The 26,569-nt window shown below is 42.2% G+C and overlaps 1 protein-coding gene across 1 annotated transcript in view; it reads left to right on the top strand.

Annotated features, from left to right (window-relative positions):
- Positions 1 to 16,350: 16,350 nt before the first annotated feature.
- Positions 16,351 to 26,569, top strand: part of PPP1R1C (protein phosphatase 1 regulatory inhibitor subunit 1C) — a 51,987-nt gene continuing 41,768 nt past the window's right edge. Inside the window, exons 1-2 of the mRNA XM_040440832.1 lie at positions 16,351 to 16,652; positions 20,757 to 20,817. Coding sequence (XP_040296766.1) covers positions 16,572 to 16,652; positions 20,757 to 20,817 — 142 coding nt within the window. The 5' untranslated portion in view covers positions 16,351 to 16,571. The remainder of the gene's footprint in view (positions 16,653 to 20,756; positions 20,818 to 26,569) is intronic.

The following is a 26,569-nucleotide window of genomic DNA, read 5'->3' as shown; positions in this document are numbered from 1 at the left end:
ACACTAATTGGAGCGTGTTCTGAAATAACCGTGCTCTCTATCTTAGCTTCTGTGACTAATGTAAGCGCTTGGTTAGAAAGGAAAATATAGTCCAATCTCTGGTACGAATCATGTACTCTGGAGTGGAATGTATAGTCCTTATCTTCTGGGTGTAAAATCCTCCAAGCATCTGACACTCCTAAATCAGATAATGTAAGGTGGAGCCTGCGGAGCTGCTTAGCTGACAAATTCCTGGACTTAGTCGTAGTATCTTTCATAGGGTCAAAAATCATGTTCAGATCTCCTCCTATAATCAACAGACCCTCCGCAAAGGGCTTCAGGATCTCAAGCGTCCGCAGAATCCATCTAATCTGATTGTAGTTAGGGGCATATAAGTTTGCCATAGTTACGGTTGTGTTCAGGATTTTACCTTTAACCAAGAGGTATCTACCCTCTGGATCAGCAATTTTTGCTGTCATTTGAAACGGGATATCTTTCCCAATACCAATTGAAACGCCTCTCGAGGCTGATGAATGGGACGCATGTAGCCACACGGGGAAAAATCTACTGATCATATTAGGAATGCGCATATGCCTAAAATGAGTCTCCTGTATAAAGGCGATGTCAACATGCTCTTTCTTCAAAGTATGATATAATTGACTCCTCTTTTGAGGTATATTGGCGCCATTAACATTAAGGGAGTAGATCTTCATTTCAGCCATATTCAGACATACTTTTCTCTAGGTTGTCCGTAATATATATGTCAAGTAAGTCAGGACATGAAAAACAACAAACATATAAAACTATGAACATAACAAATGGGTTATAAACCCAGTAGCGTCCAGGACGCTGTGCCCCAAACGCTGGACTGAGAATCGAGGCCAGTGGGGAGGGGGGGGGGGGTAATGTGTGAGCAGATCGCACCGCTCATCTCCATCTTCTCGGTCTCTCATGCTTACAGATAATACCCCCTGGTTACAATTTTAAAACGGTAAGAGAACAGAAGGGTTAAAACATACATAATTATGTTAGTAATAAACCCCTAACTGAGCAAGGTAGCTCTACCATTACAACAATGAACATATACCTGCAAAAAAGGTTAGTTATGCATATCACCATATGTAAGAATAAGAACTAAAGAGGAGCAATATAGGGATAGACTTCTCTTATATTGTGAAAGTCCTGGGTTTTCAGGTGATCCTCTTCTTTGGCGAACGGCTTTTACCAGACGTTTGCCAATTCAGGTTCGGCGGGAGTTGAGGGAGTTCTGGCGGGAAAGCTGTCGGCAGCCATGATGGGATTTCCAGCGGCTCCATCTGTAATGCCTCCCATATCTTAGGTAAGTCCTCTGGAGCTCGCACTGTAAGTTGACGGCCATTAATATTGGTTGTCAATCCAAAAGGGAAAAGCCATTTCACCGGGTACTTCTTCTCTCTTAAGGCGTTGGTCAATGGGCGAAAGGCTCTCCTTTTAGCTAGTGTACTAGCTGCTAAGTCCTGGAATAGTAGAATCTTGTGTTCTTCCAGAAGCAGGTCTCCTGCATCCCTCGCAGCCTTCAGCAAAGCTGCCGTGTCTAAATAATTCAAAAGGGCACATACCACATCTCTCGGCGGTTCCGTGGCCGGTGGTTTCGGTCTCAAAGCCCTATGCGCCCTTTCAATAACAATAGCATCTGCACGCTCTTTGCCAATGAGCAATTCAAAAAGATGGCGCACTGTGGGAGTTATTTCTTCTGCAGGGATTGTCTCGGGTATACCCCTCAAGCGAATGTTCTTCCGACGGCCTCTATTCTCCTGGTCTTCCAGGTATAAAAAGGCATTATTCACCTGCTTACATACTGAGGCAAGCTGTGTTTGCATCCCTGCACTATGCTGCGTCATGAGGGAATGTGAGTCCTCCAGCGCCTCTACTCTGTGTCCCATGTGTAGGACTTCTGTCTTGATGTCCGATAGCTCCTTTAGGACTGGTGTCAGGGCTCTATCCAGTGACTGGGCTAACGACTGCTGCAGAAAGGCTCTGGTAATCGGCAGGGTGTCTCTGTCATTTATACTCTCAGAGCCGGCATCAGAGCTCTCACCCTCTGAGTCTTCTTCCCGCGTCTCCACTGAAGTCGTGGTTCGCGTCGCTTTCCCTCGCTCCGGCAGAGAGGAAACCCTCTTACTGAGGTATTTATTCATATCGCTCTGCGAGCTTTTTAGTTTCGGGGTACTCTCCACTTCCCCCCTCTTTTCTCTACCAGTTTTCCCCATGTTCTCGCTGGGTAGCTTTGAATTAGGCTAAAAGACCGGGCTGATGGCGAGGAGCTCAGTCACACACGTCCTCCACCATGCTCAGTCGGCTCCGCCCCTCGTTTTCTCTGCTTTTAAAACAGTAAGTGATACCTCATAAAATATTTATAACTTAACATTCCCCATATGTCTACTTTATGTTTGCATCATTTTGTAAATGTCATTTTATTTTTTGGGGACGTTAGAAGGCTTAGAATTTAACCGCCTCACGTCCGCCCATAGGATATAAACGTCCTATGGGTGGACGTCTATTTCTGACAGCACGTTTTAAAACGTCCTGTCAGAAATAGCAGCTGCACGCTAATCGTGCAGCTGCTGATCGGGTTGCCCGCTGTCAGTGACAGCAGGGCAACCCTAAGACAAGGCAGGGACAGTGCCCAGGTGTCCCTGCCTTCACGATCGCTGCAGACACAGCGCTCACCGAGCGCTGTGTCTGCAGAGCAGGAAGCGCTGTGCGCTTCCTGTTCCGGCCCGGCGGTCATGTGACCGCCGTGACCGGAGTGTGCAGGAGCTGTGTGAGGTCTCTCAGAGACCTCGATCAGCCCTGCTGTGAGGCTGTACAGCGCAGGATTGCTGCTGTACAGCCTCTATAGGGGTGCATTTGTCCTGTAACTGGGGCTACTATCTCAGCCCCAGTTACAGGAGAAATCAACTGTGAAAAAAAAAAGAAAAAGTGAAGCAAATGTCCCCCAGAGGTCTTGTATGACCTTATGGGGGACGAAAAGTGTAAAAAAAAATAAAAAAAATAAAGGGTTGAAAAAATAAAATAAAATAAAGTTTCACATGTAAAAAAAAAAAAAAGTTCCCAAGTTAGGAATAAAAAAAAAAAAATTAAAATAGAAAAAATAAAGTAAAAATAGACATATTTAGTATTGCCGCGTCCGTAAAAACCAGCTCTATAAAAATATCACATGACCTAACCCCTCAGATGAACACCGTAAAAAATAAATAAAAAAAACTGTGTCAAAACAAGCAATTTTTGTCACCTTGCATCACAAAAGGTGCAACACCAAGTGATCAAAAACGCGTATGTCCCACAAAATGGTACCAATAAAACCGTCACCTCATCCCGCAAAAAATGAGCCCCTACATAAGAAAATCTCTCAAAAAATAAAAAAACTATAGCTCTTAGAACATGGAGACACTAAAACATAATTTTTTTGGTTTCAAAAATGCTATTATTGTGTTAAAGTGAAACAAATAAAAAAAAGTATACATATTAGGTATTGCCGCGTCCGTGAAAACCAGCTCTATAAAAATATCACATGACCTAACCCCTCGGGTGAACACCGTAGAAAAAAAAAAAAAAAAAACTGTCAAAACAAGCAATTTTTGTCACCTTGCATCACAAAAGGTGCAACACCAAGTGATCAAAACGCGTATGTCCCACAAAATGGTACCAATAAAACCGTCACCTCATCCCGCAAAAAATGAGCCCCTACATAAGAAAATCTCTCAAAAAATAAAAAAACTATAGCTCTCAGAACATGGACACATTAAAACATAATTTTTTGGTTTCAAAAATGCTATTATTGTGTAAAACTTTAATAAATGAGAAAAAGTATACATATTAGGTATCGCCACGTCCGTAACAATCTGCTCTATAAAAATGTCACTTGACTGAACCCCTAAGGTGAACGCTGTAAAAATAAATAAATAGAAACTGTGCTAAGAAACCAATTTTTTGGTCACCTTGCCCCATAAAGTGTTATATTGAATGATCAAAAAATCATATGTACCCAAAAATAGTACTAATAAAACTGGCACCTTATCCCCTAGTTTCCAAAATGGGGTCACTTCTTGGGAGTTTCTACTGTAAGGGTGCATCAGGGGGCTTCAAATGGGACATGGCATCTAAAAACCATGTGGAGTTCCTTTCCTTCTGCGCCCTGCCGTGTGCCCATACAGCAGTTTACGACCACATGTGGGGTGTTTCTGTAAACCGCAGAATCTGGGTAATAAATATTGAGTTTTGTTTGGCTGTTAACCATCGATGTGTTAGAGAAAAAAATTGATTAAAATGGAAAATCTGCCAAAAAAGTGAAATTTAAAAATTTGATCTCCATTTTCCTTTAATTCTTGTGGAACGCCTAAAGGGTTAACAAAGTTTGTAAAATCGGTTTTGAATACCTTGAGGGGTGTAGTTTCTACAATGGGGTCATTTATGGGGGTATCCACTATGTAGGCCCCACAAAGTGACTTCAGACCTGAACTGGTCCTTATAAAGTGGGTTTTGGCAATTTTCTTAAAAATTTGAAGAATTGCTTCTAAACTTCTAAGCCTTCTAACGTCCTAAAAAAATAAAATGACATTTCCAAAATGATGCCAACATAAAGTAGACATATGGGGAATGTTAAATAATAAATATTTTATGAGGTATCACTTTCTGTTTTAAAAGCAGAGAAATTGAAATTTAGAAAATTGCGATTTTTTTTAAATTTTTGGGTAAATTTGGGATTTTTTCATAAATAAAGGTGAAATATTTTGACTCAAATTTATGACTATCATGAAGTACAATGTGTCACGAGAAAACAATCTCTGAATGACTTGGATAAATAAAGGCGTTCCAAAGTTATTACCACATAAAGTGAGATATGTCCGTTTTGCAAAATTTGGCCTGGTCAGGAAGGGGGCAAAGGGCCCAGATGGGAAGTGGTTAAGAAGCAATTCTAAAAAAAATTAACAATTTCCAAAACCCACTTTTTAAGGACTAGTTCAGGTCTGAAATCACTTTGTGGGGCTTACATAATAGAAACCCCCCATAAATGACCCAATTGTAGAAACTACTTCCCTCAAGTTACTCAAAACTGATTTTACAAACTTTGTTAACCCTTTAGGTGTTCCACAAGAATTAAAGGAAAATGGAGATTACTTTTCTAAATTTCACTTTTTTGGCAGATTTTCCATTTTTTTATCCATTTTGTTTTCTTTAACACATTGAGGGTTAACAGCCAAACAAAACTCAACATTTATTACCCTGATTCTGAGGTTTACAGAAACACCCCACATGTGGTCGTGAACTAATGTAGGGGCACAGAAGGAAAGGACTGCCGCATGGTTTTTGGAAGGCAGATTTTGCTGGACTGGTTTTTAGACACCATGTCCCATTTGAAGCCCCCCTGATGCACCCCTACAGTAGAAATTCCCAAATGTGACCCAATTTTGGAAACTAGGGGATAAGGTAACAGTTTTATTGGTACTATTTTTGGGTACATATGATTTTTTGATCATTCATTATTACACTTTGAGGCAAGGTGACCAAAAAAAATTGGTTGTTTTGGCACAATTATTTTTTTTTTTAACTGTGTTTACCTGAGGGGTTAAGTCTTGTGATATTTTGATAGAGCAGGATGTTACAATACCTAATATGTATACTTTTTCTTATTTATTTAAGTTTTACATAATAGCATTTTTGAAATAATAAAAATGATATTTTAGTGTCTCCATGTTCTGAGAGCTATAGTTTTTTAATTTTTTGGGCAATTGTCTTTATGTAGGGGCTCTTTTTTTGCGGGATGAGGTGACTTTTATTGGTACCATTTGTGGGGGCTTACACCTTTTTGATCGCTTGGTGTTGCACTTTTTGTGATGTAAGGTGACAAAAATGGCTTTTTCATTTTTTTTATTTTAATTTTTTACTGTGTTCACCTTAGGGGTTAAGTCATCTGATATTTTTATAGAGCTGATTGTTACAAACACAGCGATACCTAATGTGTGTGTGTGTGCTTTTTTTTTTCTCTACTTTTTATATAAAATCAGTGGAAAGGGGCCTTTTTTTTTCTTTTTTTACTTGAAGTGTTATTTTTTTTTATTAAAAACTGTTTTAGACTTTTTTTTTTTTTAAACTTTATTTCTGTCCCACTCTGGGACTTAACTTTTGGGGTCTGATTCCCTCTGCAATGCATTACAATACATCCGTATTGTAATGCATTGCCTGTTAGTGTATTACACAGAGTAATACACTAACAGGTTGTCTAGAAGGCTGGATCTCCTCGGCACCCGTAGAAGGCAGGTCCCAATGCTGTGCAGGGCATTGGGCAGCCTCTGCACGGCATCAGGCTGCCTTCTCGACCATCGGGTCCCCGCCACAGCAGCGCGGGGACTCGATGGGCTCCCTCACCCGCCGCAAATCCCCTCTATGCTGCGGTCAGCGCTGATAGCGGCATAGAAGGGGTTAATCCGCCGGCATCGGCTTGTACAGCGATGCCGGCGGATACAGCAGGGGCCGGCTACCAGGGACTACCGGACCCCTGCAGTGATCGGGCGCACACCGCTCCGGTGCCCACCCGATCACCATGATGTAATAGTACGTCAAAATGTGGGAACGCACCTGCCGCCATGACGTGCTATTATGTCATAGAAACATAGAATGTGTCGGCAGATAAGAACCATTTGGCCCATCTAGTCTGCCCAATATACTGAGTACTATGGATAGCCCCTGGCCCTATCTTATATGAAGGATGCCTTATGCCTATCCCATGCATGCTTAAACTCCTTCACTGTATTTGCAGCTACCACTTCTGCAGGAAGGCTATTCCATGCATCCACTACTCTCTCAGTAAAGTAATACTTTCTGATATTTCTTTTAAACCTTTGCCCCTCTAATTTAAAACTATGTCCTCTTGTAGCAGTTTTTCTTCTTTTAAATATTCTCTCCTCTTTTACCTTGTTGATTCCCTTTATGTATTTAAACGTTTCTATCATATCCCCTCTGTCTCGTCTTTCTTCCAAGCTATACATATTAAGGTCCTTTTAATCTTTCCTGGTAAGTTTTATCCTGCAATCCATGTACCAGTTTAGGCCTCTTTCACACTTGCGTTGTCCGGATCCGGCGTGCACTCCACTTGCCGGAATTACACTCCGGATCCAGGAAAAAAGCAAGTGTACTGAAAGCATTTGAAGACGGAACCGTCTTCCAAATGCTTTCAGTGTTACTATGGCACCCAGGACGCTATTAAAGTCCTGGTTGCCATAGTAGGAGCGGGGGAGCGGTATACTTACAGTCCGTGCGGCTCCCGGGGCGCTCCAGAGTGACGTCAGAGCGCCCCATGCGCATGGATGACGTGTCCAATGCGATCACATGATCCATGCGCTTGGGGCGCCCTGACGTCACTCTGGAGCGCCCCGGGAGCCGCACGGACGGTAAGTACACTGCTCCCCAGCTCCCCACTACACTTTACCATGGCTGCCAGGACTTTAGCGTCCCGGCAGCCATGGTAACCATTCAGAAAAAGCTTAAGGCCGGATCCGGATCAATGCCTTTCAATGGGCATTAATTCCGGATCCGGCCTTGCGGCAAGTGTTCCGGATTTTTGGCCGGAGCAAAAAGCGCAGCATGCTGCGGTATTTTCTCCGGCCCAAAAACGTTCCGTTCCGGAACTGAAGACATCCTGATGCATCCTGAATGGATTTCACTCCATTCAGAATGCATTAGGATAATCCTGATCAGGATTCTTCCGGCATAGAGCCCCGACGACGGAACTCTATGCCGGAAGACAAGAACACAGGTGTGAAAGAGCCCTTAGTAGCTCTTCTCTGAACGCTCTCCAAAGTATCAATATCCTTCTGGAGATATGGTCTCCAGTACTGAGCACAATACTCCAAATGAGGTCTCACTAGTGCTCTGTAGAGCGGCATGAGCATCTCCCTCTTTCTACTGGTAATGCCTCTCCCTATACACCCAAGCATTCTGCTAGCATTTCCTGCTGCTCTATGACATTGTCTGCCTACCTTTTAAGTCTTCTAAAATAATGACCCCTAAATCCCTTTCCTCAGATACTGAGGTTAGGACTGTATCACTGATTTTATATTCTGCTCTTGGTTTTTTACGCCCCAGGTGCATTATCTTGCACTTATCAACATAAAATTTTAGTTGCCAGATTTTTGACCATTCCTCTAGTTTTCCTAAATCCTTTTCCATTTGGTGTATCCCTCCAGGAACATCAACCCTGTTACAAATCTTTGTGTCATCAGCAAAAAGACACACCTTACCATCGACGACTTCTGCCATTTCGCTGATAAAGATATTAAACAATATGGGTCCCAGAACAGATCCCTGAGGTACCCCACTGGTAACAAGACTTTGGTCTGAATATACTCCATTGACTACAACCCTCTGTTGTCTGTCCCTCAGCCACTGCCTAATCCATTCAACAATATGGGAGTCCACGCACAAAGATTGCAATTTATTGATAAGCCTTCTATGTGGGACATTATCAAAAGCCTTACTAAAGTCTAGATAAGCTATGTCTACTGCACATCCGCCATCTATTATTTTAGTCATCCAATCAAAGAAATCAATAAGCTTAATTTTCACATGATCTCCCTGAAGTAAACCCATGCTGTTTTTCATCTTTCAATCCATAGGATTTTAGATGTTCCACAATCCTCTCCTTAAGTATGGTTTCCATTAATTTCCCCACTATTGATGTCAGGCTTACTGGCCTATAGTTGCCCGATTCCTCCCTACTACCTTTCTTGTGAATGGGCACAACATTTGCTAATTTCCAATCTTCAGGGACGACTCCTGTTGCCAGTGATTGGTTAAATAAATCTGTTAATGGTTTTGCTAGTTCACCGCTGAGCTCTTTTAATAGCTTTGGGTGTATCCCATCAGGCCCTTGTGACTTATTTGTATTAATTTTAGACAGCTGACTTAGAACCTCTTCCTCTGTAAAGACACATGCATCAAAAGATTCATTAGTCTTCTTTCCTAACTGAGGTCCTTTTCCTTCATTTTCCTTTGTAAAAACTGAACAGAAGTATTTATTGAGGCAGTCAGCTAGTTCTTTATCTTCTTCCATATACCTTCCTTCTTTTGTTTTTAATTTGGTAATTCCTTGTTTTAGTTTCCTTTTTTCATTTATGTATCTTAAGAATGTCTTATCCCCTTTTTTCACTAACTGAGCTAATTTCTCTTCTGCCTGTGCTTTAGAAGCTCTTATAACTTGTTTGGCCTCTCTCTGCCTAATCTTATAAATTTCCCTGTCATCCTCGTTTTTTGTTTTTTTTATAATTACTAAATGCTATCTTTTTGTTTTTAATGATTTTGACCACTTCTGCTGAGAACCACAGTGGTCTCTTCCTTTTTTTGCTTTTACTGACAAGCCTAATGCAATTTTCTGTTGCCTTCATCAATAGTGCCACTTTTAAGTAGTCCCATTTCTCCTGGACTCCATTGAAATCTGATCATTTGTCAGGAAGGGGATACCTTTTAACTATTTAAATATCCTGGCTATATATCCTGTGTATTGAATTACCAATAATGCCATATACCTGCATTATAGCATTCCTTTTCAGGGGTTGGCAATTGCAGATAGCATTTTAGGTTTGAGATGACGAAAAACAATGAGATGTATAAAGCCTAAAAATCAACTTTGTAATCAAAAGATCAATTATTCTGTTTAAGGGTTAATAATGACTTTTATATCATTCAAAAAATGTTAAAGAAGTTGTCTGGGCTACAGAAATTGAAGACCTATCAAGACAGGAAAAATTAGAATATCATAAGTTCATTTATTTCAGTAATGCAACTTAAAAGGTGAAACTAATACACTGCTCAAAAAAATAAAGGGAACACAAAAATAACACATCCTAGATCTGAATTAATTAAATATTCTTCTGAAATATTTTGTTCTTTACATAGTTGAATGTGCTGACAACAAAATCACACAAAAAATAAATATGGAAATCAAACTTTTTAACCCACGGAGGTCTGGATTTGGAGTCACCCTCAAAATTAAAGTGGAAAAACACACTACAGGCTGATCCAACTTTGATGTAATGTCCTTAAAACAATTCAAAATGAGGCTCAGTAGTGTGTGTGGCCTCCACGTGCCTGTATGACCTCCCTACAACGCCTGTGCATGCTCCTTATGAGGTTGCGGACGGTCTCCTGAGGGATCTCCTCCCAGACCTGGACTAAAGCATCTGCCAACTCCTGGACAGTCTGTGGTGCAACGTGATGTTGGTGGATAGAGCGAGATGTGATGTCCCAGATGTGCTCAATTGGATTCAGGTCTGGGGAACGGGCGGGCCAGTCCATAGCATCAATGCCTTCGTCTTGCAGGAACTGCTGACACACTCCAGCCACATGAGGTCTAGCATTGTCTTGCATTAGGAGGAACCCAGGGCCAACCGCACCAGCATATGGTCTCACAAGGGGTCTGAGGATCTCATCTCGGTACCTAATGGCAGTCAGGCTACCTCTGACGAGCACATGGAGGGCTGTGCGGCCCTCCAAAGAAATGCCACCCCACACCATTACTGACCCAATGCCAAACCGGTCATGCTGGAGGATGTTGCAGGCAGCAGAACGTTCTCCATGGCGTCTCCAGACTCTGTCACGTCTGTCACATGTGCTCAGTGTGAACCTGCTTTCATCTGTGAAGAGCACAGGGCGCCAGTGGCGAATTTGCCAATCTTGGTGTTTTCTGGCAAATGCCAAACGTCCTGCACGGTGTTGGGCTGTAAGCACAACCCCCACCTGTGGACGTCGGGCCCTCATATCACCCTCATGGAGTCTGTTTCTGACCGTTTGAGCAGACACATGCACATTTGTGGCCTGCTGGAGGTCATTTTGCAGGGCTCTGGCAGTGCTCCTCCTGTTCCTCCTTGCACAAAGGCGGAGGTAGCGGTCCTGCTGCTGGGTTGTTTCCCTCCTACGGCCTCCTCCACGTCTCCTGATGTACTGGCCTGTCTCCTGGTAGCGCCTCCATGCTCTGGACACTACGCTGACAGACACAGCAAACCTTCTTGCCACAGCACGCATTGATGTGCCATCCTGGATAAGCTGCACTACTTGAGCCACTTGTGTGGGTTGTAGACTCTGTCTCATGCTACCACTAGAGTGAAAGCACCGCCAGCATTCAAAAGTGACCAAAACATCAGCCAGGAAGCATAGGAACTGAGAAGTGGTCTGTGGTTACCACCTGCAGAACCACTCCTTTATTGGGGGGTCTTGCTAATTGCCTATAATTTCCACCTGTTGTCTATCCCATTTGCACAACAGCATGTGAAATTGATTGTCACTCAGTGTTGCTTCCTAAGTGGACAGTTTGATTTCACAGAAGTGTGATTGACTTGGAGTTACATTGTGTTCCCTTTATTTTTTTGAGCAGTGTATATGAGAGACTCATTACATGCAAAGCAAGATATTTCAAGCCTTTATTTGTTATAATTTGGATCCGGCGTGTGTACTGTTCACCGCAGGCCCGGGCATATACACTGCAATGTGGATATACTTACCTTTCTCTTGCTCGGCTTGCCTCCAGTCTCCCTGCTTGCTTCCGGTCCGCCGGAGCATGCGCACAACATCAAGCGATGCAGCTCTCCACAATGGGCATCGTAGTGTGTATGCCCGGGCCGGCGCTGAACTGCGCACGCGCCGGATCTCGGCCGGTACTTGGGATGATGAAACAGCCTTATAGGGTGGGACCAGCAAGAGGCTGGGGAGGGGTAATATGAAAAGAAGGCAGAGCAGCCTGGGCACCTACAGCAAGAACCCCGCCCCTGGGCCCTTGCGAGCCCTCATTTGCATATAGATAAAACTATGTTTTTCAGCTGGTGAAAGTCAGAAGAATACAATAAAGGTACCATTGGAATCTTGTGTAGTTGTGCTAGAGCGCCACGTAAGCAGTTTATATTGTCAAATTTGTAGATCTGTACCTATGACACTGGCTGACCTGTTACATGTGCACTTAGCAGCTGAAGACATCTGTGTTGATCCCATGTTCATATGTGTCCACATTGCTGAGAAAAATGATGTTTAAATATATACAGTTGCAAGAAAAAGTATGTGAACCCTTTGGAATGATATGGATTTCTTCACAAATTGGTAATAAAATGTGATCTGATCTTCATCTAAGTCACAATAGACAATCACAGTCTGCTTAAACTAATAACACACAAAGAATTAAATGTTACCATGTTTTTATTGAACACACCATGTAAACATATACAGTGCAGGTGGAAAAAGTATGTGAACCCTTGGATTTAATAACTGGTTGAACCTCCTTTGGCAGCAATAACTTCAACCAAACGTTTCCTGTAGTTGCAGATCAGACGTGCACAACGGACAGGAGTAATTCTTGACCATTCCTCTTTACAGAACTGTTTCAGTTCAGCAATATTCTTAGGATGTCTGGTGTGAATCGCTTTCTTGAGGTCATGCCACATCATCTCAATCGGGTTGAGGTCAGGACTCTGACTGGGCCACTCCAGAAGGCGTATTTTCTTCTGTTTAAGCCATTCTGTTGATTTACATCTATGCTTTGGGTCGTTGTCCTGTTGCAATATCCATCTTCTGTTGAGCTTCTGCTGGTGGACAGATGGCCTTTAGTTCTCCTGAAAAATGTCTTGATAAACTTGGGAATTCATTTTTCCTTCGATGATTGCAATCCGTCCAGGCCCTGATGTAGCAAAGCAGCCCCAAACCATGATGCCCCCACCACCATACTTCCCAGTTGGGATGATGTTTTGATCTTGGTGTGCTGTGCCTCTTTTTCTCCACACATAGTGTTGTGTGTTTCTTCGAATCAACTCAACTTTGGTTTCATCTGTCCACAGAATATTTTGCCAGTACTGCTGTGGAACATCCAGGTGCTCTTGTGCAAACGTGCAGCAATGGTTTTTTTGGACAGCAGTGGCTTCCTCTGTGGTATCCTCCAATGAAATACATTCTTGTTTAGTGTTTTACGTATCGTAGATTCGCTAACAGGGATGTTAGTAGAGTTGTTGCGATACCAAATTTTTGATTCGGTTTCGATACCATGAAAAAGTATTGCGATACTCGATACCATTCGATACCACGCGAAAAAAATAAACAAAAAAAGCCACGTGCATTCCTCATTTTTAAAAATGGCGAATCGCGCAGTTTTTATTTTATTTTTTCTGTTCCGGCATTCACCACCTAGATTTTTTTTTTATATTTTAATAGTTTGGACTTTTCTGACGTGGCGATGTAATATGTTTATTTATATATTTTATATGTGAAATTAGGAAAAGGGGGGTGATTTATCCTTCATATTTTAGTGTTTTTTTTTTTTTTTCACTTTTTATTTAATAACTATTTCCCCCCTTAGGGGCTAGAACCTGGGATCTTTCATCCCTTTTCCTATTCACCCTGATAGATCTCTATCAGGGTGAATAGGACTCCACACTGTCCCTGCTGCTCTGTGCTTTGTGCACACAGCATCAGGGATGTTACCATGGCAACCAGGGCTTCTGTAGCGTCCTGGCTGCCATGGTAACCGATCGGAGCCCCAGGCTTACACAGCTGGGGCTCCGATCAGAAGCTGCCACTGCACCACCAATGAGGGGGAGTGGAGAGGTCCCTGTGGCCACTGCCACCAATGATTTTAATACTGGAGGGTTGAGAGGGGCCGGCGCACTGTGCCACCAATGATTTTAATGGGATGGGGGGATTGAGGGGGGGGGCACACTGCACCACCAATGATTTTACCCCTTTATACAGGAGGCGGGTACTAGCAGATCAGCGGCAGTTAACTGCCGCTGATCGCAGCTCCCTGTCAGGGGCAGGGTGCCGGCAATGCGATTCTGCTGCCGGCACCCGCCTCCTGTATGTGTTAAAGACTGACTACTGTATATGAGTCCAGACTTTCACTATTAGGCCACACAGAGCGGCGCCCAGCGATGTCTCAGCACTCACCATTTAGTCCTGGGCGCCGCTCCGTTCGCCCGCAGTGCCCCATTACTGTCTCCTCTCCTGCTCCACATGCTGCTGATTACTATCGGAGCGATGGGAGGAGACATCAGCTTCACTAGTGGGCGTTCCTTCTCCCTGGCTGTAGCGCTGTCCAATCGCAGCGCAGGGAAAAGGAACGCCCACTAGTGAAGCTGATGTCTCCTCCCATCGCTCCGATAGTAATCCTATCATTGGTGGCGCAGTGCGCCCGCCCCTCCTCCGCCCCTCTCTTCTCATTGCCGCCCCTCCTCCACCCCCTCTCTTCTCATTGCCGCCCCTCCTCCGCCCCTCTCTTCTCATTGCCGCCCCTCCTCCGCCCCTCTCTTCTCATTGCCGCCCCTCCTCCGCCCCTCTCTTCTCATTGGTGGCAGCGGCAGCAGCACAGGGGGAGGGAGGACAGCTTCCTTCTCCCCGTGCTGCTGAGAGAGAACATGAGCGCGCCGATAGCAGCGCGCTCATGTTCAGAGATACTAGACTGCGCAGAAGCGCAGCCCAGTATCGAAAAAACGGAAATCCCGGTATCGTATCGATACCGGGACAAAAGTATCGATTGGGTATCGAAATTTCGATACCCGCAACAACCCTAGATGTTAGCATATGCCAGAGACTTTTGTATGTCTTTAGCTGACACTCCAGGATTCTTCTTCACCTCACTGAGCAGTCTGCGCTGTGCTCTTGCATTCATCTTTACAGGATGGCCACTCCTAGGGAGAGTAACAGCAGTGCGGAACTTTCTCCATTTATAGACAATTTGTCTTACCGTGGACTGATGAACAGAAAGGCTTTTGGAGATACTTTTATGCAAGTCAACAATTCTTAATCGTAGGTCTTCTGAAAGCTCTTCTGTGCGAGGCATCATTCGCATCAGGCAATGCTTCTTGTGAAAAGCAAACCCAGAACTGGTGTGTGTTTTTTAAGGAAGGGCAGCTGTAACCAACACCTCCAATCTCATCTCATTGATTGGACTCCAGTTGGCTGACACCTCACTCCAATTAGCTCTTGGAGATGTCATTAGTCTAGGGGTTCACATACTTTTTCCACCTGCACTGTGAATGTTTACATGGTGTGTTCAATAAAAACATGGTAACATTTCATTCTTTGTGTGTTATTAGTTTAAGCAGACTTTGATTGTCTATTTTTGTGACTTAGATGAAGATCAGATCACATTTTATGACCAATTTGTGCAGAAATCCATATCATTCCAAAGGGTTCACATACTTGCAACTGTATGTGAGTCTCTAGGAGCAACGGGGGCGTTGCCTTTACACTTAGAGGCTCTGCTCTCTCTGCAACTAGCTCGGTCTCCTGCCAAAGACACAATAGAAAATGGCTGGGCATACCACTTAATCACTGGCGGAAATGATGACCTGTCTCACTCAAACAGTGATTGGTTGAGTGGCATTAAAATAGTTTGGGAGCTACACCCCTGTGTTTTTGGGACTCCCTTACTATGTACATATTCTTTGCTGCTTGATAGTCTGCGTGTATCTTCTGCCAACCCACATTGTGCAGGGGATAATTAAAGTGTATTGCTTTAGATTTTCTGGCCAGTGCTGAAAAGTCTTCCAATATTATTAAATTACACTTTTGCAGCGTTTTAGCCTTTTCCTGGTAATTCTAAAGCTAGTTGATTTGCCTATAAATGTTTAATCATATTGTTAACAATTTATATATTGTTTAATTTTTTTTGTCATGATGGCAAGAGTAGAAGTGGGAACACCCACTGATCTGGTACTCCCTCCCATGAGGAACACAGGATAGTGTGGTCAGTAAAACCTTCCCCTTTTTGTCTTTGTAATCAACAGATCTTCCTCTCATGACCGACCGTTGCCTTAGTTGAATAGAGTGTTTTTTTGTGGAACAGAAACCTAGTTGAATTTGATTTGCTCGAAATACAATCATATAGTGCAAAAATATAACCTAAGCATTTGTGGCTTTTGATGGCAACTTCAAATTGACCTTAACTAACTACTAGACTGATGTTAGAGATTTTCTCATCTGCTCCCATCAATTAATATTAATTTGTTCGCCTTGTAGAAAAGATGATAAACCTTTTTGTCTAAACATCAGGACTAGCTAAAAGTGGCAAGCTGCATCCATATTACTGCTAAGCCTCCTCGCTTTCTGGTTTATCATGATCAAATATTAATGGTCCATCAGCAATACTCAGAGGGAGCTTATATTGCATTTTTGAGTAGACTGTTAGTAATGTACAGTGGATCTATCCACTTCTTCATCTCCCAGGACTCTAGACCATTCAGGGCTAGCCACTGCATTTTCAATTAAGCTCTGAGTGAATCCCTGGCATGTGCAGAAGAAAAACTGGTGCACAATTAGCTTATTGTTCCTTTTGCTTTTGTGCGGAGAGGATCTGAAGGACTGAAGGGGGGGAAAAAAACGAGCCAGTTACAAAGACTGCTATTGATGTGGAATAAGGGAGTTGCTCTTTTCATGCAGCAGCACTTGATAAGACTGAAAATACTGCTATCACCAAACCTCATTGAGATTCATCTTAAAAGCCTTTGCCTGGGGCTAGATACTTGGACTGCTCAGCTTTATTGGGGGTGTCGGTTTTTACTTCCAGTCGACATCTGTTCAAAATGGAACCCAACAGTCCTAAAAAGATACAGTTTGCTGTGCCATTATTTCAGAGTCCGTTGGATCCAGAAGCCTCAGAACAGGTAAAAAAAATAAAATAAGTGTTAATATTTTTATTTAATCATTGCTTTTTTTTTTTGCTTTTAAGCTCTTCAGTGATTTATAAGGTTAGAACATATGGATCCTTAAACCTATTAGTTACATTCCTTTACATCATTATGAGTGTTGATATGTATTTTATATATAGGTTATTGACCCAAGTATTTCGGACTCTTTTACATTATTATGAGTGTTGTATCTTATGTATATTGTTTTTTACTCTAGGTTATTGACCCAAGTATTTAGGATTTTTTCACATTATTATGAGTGCTGTGTTTTATGTATATTGTTTTTATTCTAGGTTATTGACCCAAGTATTTAGGATTTTTTCAGATTATTATGAGTGTTGTGTTTTATGTATATTGTTTTTTACTCTAGGTTATGGACCCAAGTATTTAGGACTCTTCTACTTTATTATGAGTGTTGTATTTTTTGCATATTGTTTTTACTTTCTGAATTACTGACCCAAGTATTTAGGGCTCATTTACATGGCTGTGCATGAGGTCTGCGCTCCCTTTATTTCCTTTTCCAGAAACGGGAATGGCCTGAGGAGCAGGAAGTATTATTTCCTTTCTGTACGGGAAAGTTTTCCTTCCCTCTGCTAGAAACCATTATTACTGTTTTTGAGGGGGAAAACAGTGCCAGGAACATGGCTCGCCAATACAACTATGTAGACAAGTCTTAAGATCTTGTGGTCTTATTATACCTAAAATAACGTGGAACGTTGGGTTTACCTAGAATACAATTTTCTTTTTGTAAATTGCGTTAAAACAAAATTTAATACAACACAGGGTGTTGGCACCTGTTTACATAAGACACTGTGTATTTAACAATGGCTTGCAAATGGAAATTTCCATTAGCGCCAATCTACTGTGGTTCAGATGTCTAGTCATAGAGTCTCCTGCTCTTCACGTTAGAGTAAGAATGCATACATTCCTAACCGTATGTCAGGAACAACAGAAGCCATTTCCCATGTCTCAATCACTCTAATTATTAGACACACGTACAAACCATATGTAAAGACCTACATTGCTTATATTGCTCATAAACGATACCGCTTTCAATATTGTTTACTTACTTCAGGTTGGAATTAATTGAAACAAGCAATTTAAATGTTAAATTAGTTAAAAAGACAATAATGAAAAGTTATAATTTTCTGGTATTATTTCCATATTGATTCCTTATACTTTTCAAAATCTCTGCTCGCTGTTTCCTTCCAGTGGATAAAAATCAACTACCGATTGTACGGTGGACACAGACGTAGGGCCCGTTACAAGACACAACTCTGATAACTGTACTGGAACTGAAACCAGTCCCTCGTGTATGTCCACATGACCAGACATATTTTTATTCACTGGGTGTAACCTCTCCTTTTAATAGAAGCGAACAGAGATGTTGAAGTACCTTATACAATTGTATCTGTCCTGGCCATGTGGTGGACACACAGGTACAGGACTGATTACAGTTACACTATGTGTGTCGGAATAAGGAGCTGTGTACCTGTGTGACCAACACATGACCAGGACAGATTCAGCAGGAAGTAAGCTATAAAGGTTTCTATTAAATGACAGCAAGCAGAGGTCTTGAAAACGGATACAAAAACTTTGGGGGACATTTATGAAAATTTGGTACGCTCACTGAGAAGGTTGCACATGCTCAGTTTCATCCTTCAACTGCCTCCTGAGCTGTGATAGGCAGAGCATGGACACGCCCTCTGAGCTGCAGCAGAAAAGACACTCCCCCTGAGTCGTCAGCTTGATATAAATCTAGCAGAGCAATGAATGGGGAGATCTCTGGATCCATGTGAGGTACAGGGCTGGTTCCAGCTTTGTTAGAAAGAGGTTGTCATGTCCTATATGATATCCGATTTTCATTTTTTACATTAGTTGTGGGATAATCCCTTTAAGTCACATTTATGAAGTGTGTCTTTTTAAAATGTTGCAAAAAAGAAAAGTAAGGCTACTTTCACACTAGCGTTGTTTTAATCCGGCGTTCAATTCCGAACACCAGAACTGCCCGCCGGATTTGGAAAAACTTTGAAAACGGATTACATTTGAATCCTGATCAGGATTTTGATCACAATGAAAAAATGCATTGGAAAAAACGGATCCGCCATTTATGGACTTTAACTTTTTTTTAACATTTTTCGGGTTTAACATGCAAAAGCCGGATCCGGTTTGACTGAACACACAGCGCCGGATCCGGCGTTAATGCAAGTCAATGGGAAAAAGACCGGATCCGGCGTTCAGTCAAAGTGTTCAGGATTTTTGGCCGGAGGTAAAAATACAGCATGCTACGTTTTTCTGAAAAGCCTGATCAGTCAAAAAGACTGAAGTGAAGACATCCTGATGCATCCTGAACGGATTACTCCCCATTCAGAATGCTAAGTAAGGCTACTTTCACACCTGCGTTAGGTGCGGATCCGTATCTGCACAGACGGATCCGCACCTATAATGCAAACGCTTAGATCCGTTCAGAACGGATCCGTTTGCATTACCATGAACAAAAAAAAAAATTAAAAATAAAAATACAATTTTTTTTTTTTTTTCCATGATAATGCAAACGGATCCGTTTTGACTTTACATTGAAAGTCAATGGGGGACGGATCAGTTTGAAAATTGAGCCATACTGTGTCAACTTCAAACGGATCCGTCCCCATTGACTTACATTGTAAGTCTGGACGGATCCGTTTGCCTCCGCACGGCCAGGCGGACACCCGAACGCTGCAAGCTGCGTTCAGGTGTCCGCCTGCTGAGCGGAGGCTGAACGCTGCCAGACTGATGCATTCTGAGCGGATCCGCGTCCACTCAGAATGCATTAGGGCTGGACGGATCCGTTCGGGGCCGCTTGTGAGACCCTTCAAACGGAACTCACAAGCGGAGCCCCGAACGCTAGTGTGAAAGTAGCCTAAAACTGATCAGTTCTTTTCCGGATTTGAGCCCCTAGGACGTAACTCAGCGCTGGAAAAGAAAAACGATAGTGTGAAAGTACCCTTAGATAGCTCCCAGGTGTACTTTCACTGAAAAAACTAAATTGCATTTGCACTGAATTTATAAAAACCATGCTCCATGTTAATAAATTTGGCGCAGGTCAGCATAACCACTAAAATCTTAACTAATTTCACCTATGATGATAAATAGCCCCCTTTAGGCCTCATGCACATGGACGTATTGCTGACCGCAAATAGTGGTCCGCAATGCATGGACACCGTCCGTGTGCATACTGTTTGCAGATACAGACCCATTGACTTAAATGAGTCCACGATCCGCAAGATTCGGTCTGCACCGCAAAAACAAAAAAAGGACATGTTCTATTTTTTTCCAGTGCGGAGGAACTGTCCGAAATCCCATGGAAGCACTTTGTAGTGCTTCTGTGGGCTTCTGATCCGTGCCTCAGCTCCGCACCACTCCATATCTTGTGGATTGCGGATCCATTCAAGTCAATGGGTCTGCATCCGTGATACGGAGTGCACACAGCCAGTGCCCATATATTGCAGACGAGCCATTAGCGGTCCGCAATACGGGCATAGACGGTCTGCGTTCATGTGCATGAGGCCTTATCCATAAATTTTACTACATATCCTAATTTATACTGCGGTTTTCAATCCCAACACATTATGTCAATTAACTATTTTATAGAAAAAAAATAAAAAATAATTGTAGCATTTAGACAATGGGGGGTTAACCTAAAGGGGGCGCTGTTTTGTGAGACTGTTTAAGGTGCCCCTGTCTTTTAATATTAACCTGATCTCGTTATGTATTAATTTGCAACATAAACTGAATAGGCAGTTTCTGGAAAGTGTGATAGCGATATACGTCTAAGATACCGCCACATGGTCAGGTTTCTCGATGCAGTTTTGGAAGCCAAAACCAGGAGTGGCTTCAAAGAAGAGAAATCGTATATGTCCTATATATTTTCTCTCCTTTTATGATCCACCCCTGATTCTGGCTTCCAAAACTGCATCTGAACACTGACTGTGTGGCCGTACCCTAAGATGTGGTCTAGTCAAAGGGCTATGAGTATCTGATCAAAATGGCTTAATCATGATTGTGACCGTGGTTTACTATAAGTGTCTATGTTTCAAACAGATCAGAAAGAGACGTCCGACACCAGCGTCCCTGGTCATCCTAAATGAGCCGTCACCACCAGGTGCGTAAATGTTAATATTTTATATAACATAAAAGAACGTAGATCCGCTTGTCTTGACTGAGGCCGGAGTGTTTCACTTTCTACCGTAGTCATTTGTATTGAAATGCCACATGTTTTGTTGGTTATTTTTTAGCTAATTTCTGATTTGCAATGTGTGGAAACAAATATGTTTGTAAGGCCCTGCCAGAGTTCTTTTCTTGGCTTCTAAAACGCCATGAAATTCTAGTGGTTTTTTTACTAGTGTTTTTTGGAGTGGCATTTTTTTGTCACACAACTTTTTTCAGACATTTATTTCTATAGAGAAATCTAGGGCTAGGCAATGTAAATGTAATCACGCCTTGCCCCAATCAAAGTGCAGCAGTTGCAGAGACAACAGAGCCTCTAGGTGTAACAGCACCGCCCCCGTTGCTCCTAGATGCTCATTTGCATATAATAAAACATTGTTTTTCTCAGTAATACAGGCACATATGAACATGGGACCAACACAGATGCCTTCAGCTGCCAAGCGCACATGTAACATGTCAGCCAGTGTCATAGGGACAAATCTGCTGACAAATGCACCTTAAAATTTGCCAAGGAATACATTGACTGGGCAAAAGAGAAATTGTGCAAGATTTTGTGGACTGAGGAAAGCATAATTGTTCATTTTGGGTCTCGCGGCCTCTGACAATTTGTCAGACGATCCCCAAGCACTGAATTCAAGCCACAGTACACTGTGAAGACAGTAAAGCATGGTGATAAATGCTGTAGCTATAGGGCAAATTCTCAGAAAAGGCCTGTCTGGGAGGAGGACTAAGATTTTATTGTCAGGGCCCCCTCAACGATATTATACAGCGGCATTATATACAGAGACACTGTAGGAAATGAACGGAGTAGCTGCCGGGCTTCGCCTGAAAAAACTATCTTGACTAGCCACAGGAGTGGGGGTTTCATGGGAGAAGGGGGTTGCAAAGTTGCCTGGGGGGGGCCGTCCAAAAATGTTCTGTGGGGCCCAGTCATTTCTCGTTTTGCCACTGATGGTAGTGCAAAAACCATGATATGAGGATTTTCTCAAACCGTAGTTTTGGGCCTATGTATTGTCTACAAGGGTCAGTTTAAATATATCAAAATACTTGGAGATCATGTTGCCCTATGCTGAAGAACTGACAATATGACAATGACCCAAAACACACCAGTAATTGAACAACATCTTGGTTACAGACGAACAGGATTGAGGTAATGGAGCAGCCAGTCCAATCTCCTGACCTCAATCCCATAGAAAACTTGTGGGGTGAAAATACTTTTCATGAGGCAAAACCCAAAATGCAGAAGAATCGTGGAAGGTAGACCAATCATCCTGGGCTGGAATATCTGTTTACAGGTGCCAGAAGTTGGTTGACTCCATGCAACACAGATGTACAACTAAATATTAATTTAGTAATTCAAAGTAAAGTGAAATCTCAGACATTTTTTCAGTTTATACATTACATTTTTAAAGAAAACTGCTGGCACTGCTATTTTTGAACAGTCTAATATTCCTTTTTCTTGACTTTCTACTTTCTACTTTCTTCCTTTTTACTCTGCTATTTTTTAACTCCTTAAGGACACAGTGTCACTTTAAGTGGTGATAACTTTAAAACGCTTTGACTTATCCAGGCCATTCTGAGATAGTTTTTTCGTCACATATTGCAAATTTCCCAGTTTCAATTTCTCTACTTCTATAATACATAGTAATACCTCCAAAAATAGTTATTACTTTACATTCCCCATATGTCTACTTCATGTTTGGATCATTTTGGGAATGATATTTTATTTTTTGGGGATGTTACAAGGCTTAGAAGTTTAGAAGCAAATCTTGAAATTTTTCAGAAATTTTCAAAAACCCAATTTTTAGGGACCAGTTCATGTCTGAAGTCACTTTGCGAGGCTTACATAATAGAAACCACCCAAAAATGACCTCATTCTATAAACTACACCCCTCAAGGTATTCAAAACTGATTTTACAAACTTTGTTAACCCTTTAGGTGTTCCACAAGAATTAATGGAAAATAGAGATACAATTTCAAAATTTAACTTTTTTGGCAGATTTTCCATTTTAATAATTTTTTTCCAGTTACAAAGCAAGGGTTAAGAGCTAAACCAAACTCAATATTTATGGCCCTGATTCTGTAGTTTACAGAAACACCCCATTTGTGGTCGTAAACCGCTGTACAGGCACACGGCAGGGCGCAAAAAGGAATGTCATACAGTTTTTGGAAAGCAGGTTTTGTTGGACTGTTTTTTTTTGACACCATATGCCATTTGAAGCCCCCCTGATGCAACCATAGAGTAGAAACTCCATAAAAGTGACCCCATCTAATAAACTACACCCCTCAAGGTATTCGAAACTGATTTTACAAACGTCGTTAACCCTTTAGGTGTTCCACAAGCGTTGTTGGAAAATGGAGATGAAATTTCAGAATTTCAATTTTTTGGCAAATTTTCAATTTTAATCCATTTTTTCCAGTAACAAAGCAAGGGTTTACAGCCAAACAAAACTTAATATTTATGGCCCTGATTCTGTGGTTTACAGAAACACCCCATATATGGTCGTAAACTGCTGTACAGGCACACGGCAGGGCGCAGAATGAAAGGAATGCCATACGGTTTTTGGAAGGCAGATTTTGCTGGACTGTTTTTTTTTACATCATGTCCTATTTACAGCCCCCCTGATGCACCCCTAGAGTAGAAACTCCAAAAAAATTACCCCATTTTAGAAACTATGGGATAGGGTGGAAGTTTTGTTGGTACTAGTTTAGGGTACATATGATTTTTGGTTGCTCTATATTCCACTTTTTGTGAGGCAAGGTAACAAGAAATAGCTGTTTTGGCACCGTTTTATTTTTTGTTATTTACAACATTCATTAGGGGTTAGGTCATGTGATATGTTTATAGAGCCGGTCGATACGGACGCGGCGATACCTAATATGTATACTTTTTTTTATTTATGTAAGTTTTACACAATAACAGCTTTTTTAAAACAAAATAAATGATGTTTTAGTGTCTCCATATTCTGAGCCATATTTTTTTTTATTTTTTGGGCGATTGTCTCAGGTAGGGGCTAATTTTTTGCGGGATGAGGTGACGGTTAGATTGGTACTATTTTGGTGGGCAAACGCCTTTTTGATCGCTTGCTGTTGTACTTTTTGTGATGTAAGGTGACAAAAAAATTGTTTATTTAGCACCGTTTTTCTTTTTTACGGTGTTCATCTGAGGGGTTAGGTCATGTGATGTGTTTATAGAGCCGGTCGATACGGACGCGGCGATACCTAATATATATACTTTTTTCCCCCCCTATTTTTTACCAATTTTTTTTTACTTTATTTGGGGAAAATGACGTTTTTGTTTATTTTTACTTGAAACTTAATTTTTTGGGGGAAAAACTTTATTTTTTAAACTTTTTTTTTCCACTTTTTTTTTTGTCCCACTTTTGGACTTGAACTTTTGGGGGTCTAATCCTTTACAATGCATTCCAATACTTCTGTATTGGAATGCATTGGCTGTATGAGTAATACTGTGTGTATTACTCATACAGCTTCCGGCCTGTGAGATCCAGGAGGCTGGATCTCACAGGCTCGTCACCGGAAGGCAGCGCAATGCCTTCCTTAGGCATCGCGCTGCCTTCCATGCCATCGGGTCCCCCCTACAGCCGCATGGGGACCCGATGGCGCCGCCACCGCAATAGGTAAAAGCCGCAAACCGCAGGTCTGAATTGACCTGCGGTTTGCGGCGATCGCCGACATGGGGGGGTCACGAGACCCCCCCGCGCATTTAGCCGAGATGCCTGCTCAATGATTTGAGCAGGGACCGGCTTCCGGTACGCCCTGTGTCCTTAAGTACCAGGACATAAGGGCGTACCTGTACACCCTGTGTCCTGAAGAGGTTAACACTGCTGTAGATGCCAGATTTCACATACCGTATGCTGACAAGATAGAAAATGTTAGGAGCATCACCTCAAAGACCATTAACCCGTGAGAATCACCAAAATCCTTCTGTCTGGTCATTAACCCCTTCACACACTGCATTTCCCTAAACAAAAAATTTACTGCAGCCAAAAAGCCCAAAAATAGGTTGTGTCCTTAAGGGGTGTAATGCCGTGGGCTCCTATGACCAGTTTTAAAGACAGGCAGAAACACAACAAAGTCACTTCAATACAGTTTATTGCTTTTTCCAGCCAACTTCCAGTCCAGTTCAGCCGGATCGCAGCCGGGACAAGTAATCAGGTCATGTCATCCACAATAAAGCCAAGCTCCTGTAGAAGTGTCCACAGGCCAGTGTTTGCTTCACACGCGCCTTGCAGCCTCTCACACAGCAGACACACCCTGCCTCATGCTGCTGACTTTTAAACGCAATCATGGACATGGGCCACGTATTACCCCTGGAATGGATCGTGGGAAGTAAGCACCCACCCAGCTCTTTGCTTACTCCCAGTAAAAGCCAGACCCGGATTAGCTGCTACCAGCTATACTAGGTAACAACAGTGTCCACTATCTATCTTAGCGGACACTCTGGATTCCACTCCACCAAGGCCGGGTACCTTGGTGGCACATCTCAGGTGCACCACAGCAAACCACAATATGTATCTCCTTAATAGGTTTCCTGCACCATTCTGGGAGATGCATACCTTCCTTCATATATGAGGCCTGTCACTGCCGCACAGGGGCTAAACATTTTATTTAGCTGTAACTTGTCACTATGTGAATGTGACGTGGCAGCCAATAAGACCATCGTTACAGCTCCCACTTAAAGGGATTGTCTCGCTCCATCAAATGGCATTTATCATGTAGACAAACTTAATACAAGGCACTTACTAATGTATTGTGTGATTGTCCACATTGCCTCCTCTGCTGGCTTCGTTCATTTTTCCATCACATTATACACTGCTTGTATCTAGGGGTTATGACCACTCAGCGGTGGTCATGCCTGTTCACTATAAGAAAAAGCGTCGGCCTTTGTGCACTCCCATGGTCCCAGCCACAGAGAAACCAGTGCCTTTTCCTATAGTGTGCAAGCACGACCACCTCTGCTGGATTGCAGGGTGGTCATAACCCCTGGAAATGAGCAGTGTATAATGTGATGGAAAAATGAATCCAGCCAGCAAAGGAAGCAATATGGATAATAACAATACATTAGTAAGTGCCTTGTGTTAACTTTCTATACATGGTAAATGCCATTTGCTGAAGTGAGACAGACCCTTTAATCTAGTTCTGTATCAATACAAGTATGGGGGATGGTCTGTTATACAATTATGCTAAATAGCCATCAGGACTGACAACTTTTGGTCCATGTGTGAGCTGTAATGGGGGCCAAGTTGTTGCCAGAAACCGCAGAATAGAGGACAGTTCTAGGGCGAGACGGTTTGTAACACATTCTCGCTACTGGTTATAGTTACTGTTACTAGGATGAGAAATAAAAAAATTTAAGGCATGTACCAAGTAGCCATCATTCGACTCGATGCATGTTTATACACTCATATAAACCTTTACACGGCTGATCTAAACATAATATTTAAAATAATCAATTGTCGACTTAAGGATGGACTAAAGATTTTTGCCCTAAATGGGTGTTTTTTTTAATAGCAGAATAGAAAAACAGTATCTAAAGTGTGTATCTCACACGTACAGATGCATAAAAGGCCGCAAATTAAGATTTTTGCCCAAAATGGGTGTTTATTTAATACCAGAACAGCACAGCAGTATGTAAAGTGTGTATCTCACAATGACAGATGCAGCAA

The sequence above is a fragment of the Bufo bufo genome, chromosome 7 (assembly GCF_905171765.1).
Source record: "Bufo bufo chromosome 7, aBufBuf1.1, whole genome shotgun sequence".
NCBI lineage: Eukaryota > Metazoa > Chordata > Amphibia > Anura > Bufonidae > Bufo > Bufo bufo.
Note: the sequence above shows the minus strand (reverse complement) of the source record. Positions and strands in the feature narration are given on the sequence as shown.